This window comes from Medicago truncatula, chromosome 3, assembly GCF_003473485.1.
Source record: "Medicago truncatula cultivar Jemalong A17 chromosome 3, MtrunA17r5.0-ANR, whole genome shotgun sequence".
Lineage (NCBI taxonomy): Eukaryota > Viridiplantae > Streptophyta > Magnoliopsida > Fabales > Fabaceae > Medicago > Medicago truncatula.
This window is the reverse complement of record NC_053044.1, coordinates 49,297,045-49,303,511: the sequence shown is the minus strand read 5'-3', so window position 1 is coordinate 49,303,511 and position 6,467 is coordinate 49,297,045. Positions and strand designations below refer to the sequence as shown.

Sequence of the window (6,467 nt, the reverse complement as noted above, 5' to 3'; positions counted from 1 at the left end):
AACGGAAGAGCAACTGCAACATGGTCAAATTTTAAGGCTAAGGCCAAGTACTTAATGTGCTACTTATAAGTTATAATGGTGCCCTCCCAGAATAACAAGGAATGCCACCTCATCCTTATTTTGCAAGTTTTTATGTTTGAAAGTAAAAGAAAATAGAAAAAAAAAAAAGAAAAAAAAAGAAAAAAAAATCATTAGAAAACAAAACCATCTATACTTGGGTAGCTTTTTATCTATAAATAATTCCTGATATATACAATCCGGTGATGAGTTTCAAATCTACTCATTGAAAGTACCATTTAAATGCACAAGTTAAACAAGGATCTCTATTCTATCTGCGAAAAAAAATATACCAGCTTTTATTCTATTTTATCAAAACATGATCAAATGTCTATACAAAATCTTTTCAACGCATAATCTTGTCAACCTTTAGGCTCCTATTATCTAATAAATTAAGAAGCCAAAATTGCAAACTGACCAGAAGCTACAGGAATATTTATATACAACCCCCGAATGTCACTTTAGGAAAGAGATGCCTGCAAGCTCTTGATCACTGGTGACTGAAGTTGTTAAGGTATAAAATGTTAGATGTGTGGTTTGATATGGAATGGAAAGTGTCAGATGACAGGAAGGCTCTCTATCACCAATGACTAGGGTCGCCACGAAAATACACACTTGATAGCAATCGACATCAATCATGCATTTGTCTAAAATGGACCCCAATTTCTGTTTCCATTCCAGGCGCCCCTATGCTTAAGATGTACATATTGCAGTTTTCAACCGAGGCTCTTAACAGAGATAGATCATCTTATGCATTGCTGTATCCTTTAGAGCATATAAGAACTGGATCAGATGTGTGTCATGATCGAAAAGTAAGAAATTCTTTGATAACTATGAACATTTCTACTCGTGAAAATCTTCATATGGTGAGGATCCGCTTGAAGAATCACTGTCAAATGGGGTTGTCTCTCTTGGAGATGACGGTAATGATTCTCTTTGTTGGGAAGACGAACCTGCAAGAGATTGAAACTTCATCCTCAAATAATCAAGTAAACATGATAGGATTTGGCTAAAAGAGATGAATAAATAAGATAAGCAGTCAAATATCAAAACACAATATGTTGTATAATTTCATAGTCATTTTCAATTTCAAGCCTTCTTTTTGGGTGGTTGTACTTCTCAGGGAACACTAGAGGTATCCTTTCACCTTGATATCCCTTGGATTTAGTATGCTGGTTTTTGGAGTTGGGCCTCGTATTCTGATTCGTGCTTGGCTTATTAGAACCAAGGATAAGTTAAAAATGGTTTTGACAAAAGTAATGAGGATGTGAATTATTATGGAAGTAGCTGTTTTAACAATTTTTTGGTGTATTTACTTGAAGAAGAATGTAGGTGTTTTGACATGTCTTTCCGTTATGTTTGTTTTAGGATAAGCTTGTGTCCTTGGATTCTCTTTCGAGCTTTGCTTTTATCAATTGTCAAGAGAAACATTACTGATATATAAACAGATTTAGAAGACAATTTTTCCCACTTTGGCTTTCCAGTAATATATTCTTCTTTAGACCAAAATTCAAAACAAAAAAGTTCCACAGATTAAATAATATTAAGCAGTCATAAATGCTAAAGAAATAGCACAAAAGTGACAATTTAGCAAAACCTTTTTGCCCTCTGGAGCGGAACTTCTTAGTGTGCCTCCTAATAAGTTTTTTAGTAGTAATGGTGAGCTGCCTAGCAAAAGGAGAGAACTCTGTATCATTATCACTCGAATCACCTTGAAAATCATTCTCTGTGTCACCCCTCATAGTATGGAGCACAAATTTCTTTGCCTTGCGACTCTGAGCACTAAATAGTCCTCTAATGGATGTCACAAATCCATCACCTGCACCATCACTTGGACGCTTGAGCCAAGATAGCGGATATTGATCAGACTTTCCTCCTTGGCCTTCATGTTGACTGAAAATGGTGTCAATTTCAGGAAGACCAGGTTCCGGAGGCTGACTCTGACCTTTATCTTTAAACTTTCGACCCTACATGATCCAAAGAATAAGCAAACCTTTAAAGGAATTCGGTAGAAAAGCAGATAAAGTTGACACCAGTTAGATGTAGGTATTTAATATAGCATATGCTTTTCTTGAGCTATTTTAAAAGTGATTTACGAAAAATATCAATTCCACTTGATTTTCTATTCTATCTAGCTAGTTACGTAAACATCACTCTGTTTTAAAAGAGAAGGAAACTGTAAGTCATTCATCACCTGCATTCCAGTCACAGACTTCAGGACCCCCCATATAATGTGCTTCTTAACTCGCGAAAAGAGTTTTCGCCAAGTCCCAGTAAACTCAGGCCGGTGAAATTGATCCATCAGTAACTTAAGATCATTTACAACAATCCTTTGCCCTTCATATGTAACCAACAATTCCACCTGCAAGAAATAATGAACGGTGTTTAGCAGAAATTTGAATTGTAGCATCATAAGTGAAGATAGATAACAGCTTTACCAAAAGCCCAAAACAAGCAACCTGGCTAATTTTGATGTTGTGAAACTCCATCATTTTCCGTGGCCTTGATCTCTTCTCTTCATGCGACTTGGCCACCTTTTTTTCTTCATGAGATGAGCGACCACCTTTAACACCTTTGGAATCTTTTGATTTATTCTTGGCTTCATCTTGATGCTCGGTAGAACTAAATGGGCCATTTTTTGAGGAAGAGAAACTTTGCAATACAAGTTCATTAGCTACAGATTCTGCAACAGTCTCTTCCCAAGATCGGTCAAAAGATGACGTCCTTCTCAACTCAGGGGTTATACTAGTACCAGGGTTTTCTTTGACAGTTTGCACTTTGGATATCTGCAGGCAGGTTACGAAAAATCCTTATGGAAATCTAGCTAGCATCTAAAATTAATATAAATTGGGAGAACATAAGAACAAAGTTGTATTCTGCTCTACCTCTCCCACCAATGCACCTACCGTAGTATTCTCTATCTTATTAGTAATCTCTATATTATTAGTAATCTAATATTAGAGTCATGCACTCGACAATCAATCAAATGCTTACTTGAGCTGAATCAGCATGGACAGGAGGCTGACTTGTTGCAGGAAATAGCATTGCAGATATGCCGGATTTGGATGAGGTCTCAGACTCTTTTGCTGATTGACTGCTTGAAGCAGAAGCTTCAAGGACCGATGAACCTTTTTTTACACGCCTTGCACCAGCAGTGGTAGAAACCTTCCAAACTTCCTGTATAATAAAATAACCCCAATTATAACTTTTGCCAAAATATATCTGTAAATTTAACCTTGGTTTTTACAGACGAGGCAATAAGAATTTGTAATCCTAAACTAACCTGCCTCCGTTGGGAATCTTGTTCTTCTTCTGGGAAGAAATACTCCCACATCATTCTGTACATCGTCTCAGTTAAATGGATCTTAAGGGGGTAAATCTCTACCTATAGTGGTAAGTATTTTGACATTAGTTAGAGCCCAAAGTCAAAATGTAGGCCAAGTTCTGGATAATGCAGAAGACAAACTTAAAATATAGCTATCGTACTTTGGAGAAATAAGATAATAACAGGACATAAGTTGTAATATGTGAATTGCATGATAAAACAAATTTCTAGTATAATTGTGTGATTGAGTACTTATAAAGTTGTACAGTTATGTAGCAGTTAATTAATTTTATGTGCCTATGTGGTGTGATTGTATTTCTTTTTGGTGCAAGGCTAAGAATTGTTTTCTCGGAGGAGAGCTTTGGCTGGTAGGGAAGTTGAAGTTCATCTACCAGATCTGTGCATCTGTGTACTTTGTGTGGGAGTTCAGTGAATTTTTGTTTTGAACCTAATCATTGGTCTGACTTTCCGGACTCGAGAGGAGTTGAGTGCCTTAGAAAAGTAACAGAGATGACAGGCAGGATTGATATGTGAAAGAAAGGATGGCAATAAGGCAACACGAAAAATATAAATGGGATGATGGGCAGCATCGCGAATCTGTTTTGCGAAATATCAATTCTATGTGAGTATTCATGAATTGTTATGCCACTATCAAGCATGTGAGTGCTGGAGACTTCGTTGGAAGAAACTGTGGAGAAGAGGTGCATGATTAGGTCGAACTAACGAGGGTGGAAGAGAAAAATTTACATGTCAGCATATATCATACAGAGATTCATGACATGGACTAAAACAGGGCACTCTTGAATGTATTTGTCTGAGACTCAAGTCAAATGGAAAAACAATTACAAGGATAAAAACCGAAATGACACATCGTAGGGACTATAAAACACATTTAAGCCTAGAAAATTTTAGAATGACAGAGTAGAGATAGTGTATTCTCTTACTTTGGAAAATAGGTTTACAAGGACTTAAACAGAGGCAGCCTCGAGGCCACTCTAAACTCTAGGAATTAAAAAAGGAAAATTAAAACAGAATCAAACCATAAACCAATCAACACAAAGATATGGTAACGTAACTACCAAATCCCTCTTATTTAAGGAATCAAATAATCCTAAATTAAAACAAATTAATACGCTAAATTTCCACAAAAACATAAGGGTTGACTTCACTATGTGCTAAAGCAGCCAAAACTATTTGCTAAAGTTTTGATAGTTATTAATCATAAAATTAAAATATTTTTTATTAAGATATTAAAATTTAAAATATACACGAAATAAAATAAAAGAGTATATAAATATGAAATAAAAAACAAATATATATTTTTTATTAGCAGGGAGAGTATCAACATGTACACCTCAACTTTGAAACATGGGAAAAACACAACCTGTCCCCGCCCCTAGTCAAAGCATGTTTTCCCCTTCAAATTTGGGAGGTTCGCACGGGTATCCGCAAGAAGACATATCTCTCTTATATCTTCTAAACTTCTTCGAATAAGACAACATAAATTCTATGTTTTGAAGAAAAGTCCACAGAATGCACATATAACATTTTCTAGCACCTCAATAGTCACATTTTATATTTTCATTGCAATTGAATGTGTGGTATGAATGTAATATTCACATTGTAATGTTTTTTCAAAGAAAGGTGTAATTTAGGCATGTTTATAATAATATCATTGTTGATAATAGGCCCTTGACATCAACAAACATTAATCCCACACCTACTTACATCCTACCAAAATTTTGAAGCACATGGCAATGACATATTGATAACTTTCCTGCTCTAAAATTTGAATGCCAAATAAGTTCCTCCTTATACTGATGCCCCGACAGGAATTTATATTTAAACTTGCAAATCTAGGAAGAGAATCGGAGCGCATAATCATCTTGATACTAACTAGACATTATTGTTTATTTTTGGAGAATGTATACATAAGATAACTCTATTACAGTATGACCAAATGGTCCCATCTTTAACTAAATACCACCCAAATAATAAGCAAGAAAGAGAAAAAAAATCACAATTAGAAAAGGAATGTGTTCTATTTTTCTTTTATTTAACTTCCCTAAGCATTAGATTCCAAAGTAACCAAAAGAAATTATTACCTGGAAAAGTTCAAGGGAAGAGTTTCCATCTCTTGGAGCTCCCTGTTTTGCATCTACTCGAAGCATCTCTTTTCTGGAAAAATATTCATAAAAAGGAAAGCAGTCAAGCATGCGATACTTGCAAATTGCAATAAGGAACACAAATACAGCAGGACTCAATATGCAGCTGCTCACCCCTTACAAAATGTATAAAAAGTTTGTATAGAAATTTTTCAAAATAGAAATGCAAATATGAATGAAGGGAGTCTTGGCGCAATATCGGGAATAGTTGCTTGACTCAGAGGTCAGGGGTGTGAAATGTGGAATTAGTCTCTTTGATAATGTAAGCAGAGGATTCATACACTAAATTCATGATGGATATGTCCCTTCCCTAGACCTCACCATAGGGGAGCTTTATAGAACCAAGTTATCATTTTTAGAGTCTAAATGTTAAATTAGTAAATATCTTCAAAGAGACACCCTCCGTCAATCAAAAAAAGAGATACCCTCCAAATTAACTACTTCAAAGACACAAGGCAATCATCAAGGAGCAGAATCTGCTCGATTTAAGAGTATGAAGAGTATGCAAAACATATTGTTGCACTGTATAAGCGGTGTGTGTAGAAGGAAATCTAATGGTAACAGAACACTGAATAATACAGATAATTGTATGCATATTCCCATTCAATGGAATAACTGTGACTTAGGAAGTCTGAGGCCATTTGCTTGGTTGAAAAAATGCCCTTTACAAAATAAATTGTGATATATGTTCAAATGTATGATCTTGTACCACTTATCATCCAATACTGGCTTGGTCCAGCACAGAGGCAGAGTACAGGAGTTTGGCTCTTGCCACGACCGAGGTTTATTGGATCCAGTCTGTTAACTGAGCTGGGTGTGCATCATACCTCTCCCGTCATCTATTGTGACAACATGAGCATTGCACTACTTCTCTCACTCATAATCTCGTCCTTCATGCTACTAATTCCCAGCATATCTAG

The 6,467-nt window shown here is 35.8% G+C and overlaps 1 protein-coding gene across 1 annotated transcript in view; it reads right to left on the bottom strand.

The window, feature by feature from the left end:
- Positions 1-209: 209 nt before the first annotated feature.
- The window catches only part of LOC11429828 (protein SABRE), a 29,777-nt gene continuing 23,519 nt past the window's right edge, over positions 210-6,467 (bottom strand). Inside the window, exons 17-23 of the mRNA XM_003602825.4 lie at positions 5,488-5,560; positions 3,341-3,442; positions 3,052-3,234; positions 2,517-2,843; positions 2,252-2,419; positions 1,655-2,024; positions 210-1,010 (exon numbers count right to left, since the gene is read on the bottom strand). Coding sequence (XP_003602873.2) covers positions 901-1,010; positions 1,655-2,024; positions 2,252-2,419; positions 2,517-2,843; positions 3,052-3,234; positions 3,341-3,442; positions 5,488-5,560 — 1,333 coding nt within the window. The 3' untranslated portion in view covers positions 210-900. The remainder of the gene's footprint in view (positions 1,011-1,654; positions 2,025-2,251; positions 2,420-2,516; positions 2,844-3,051; positions 3,235-3,340; positions 3,443-5,487; positions 5,561-6,467) is intronic.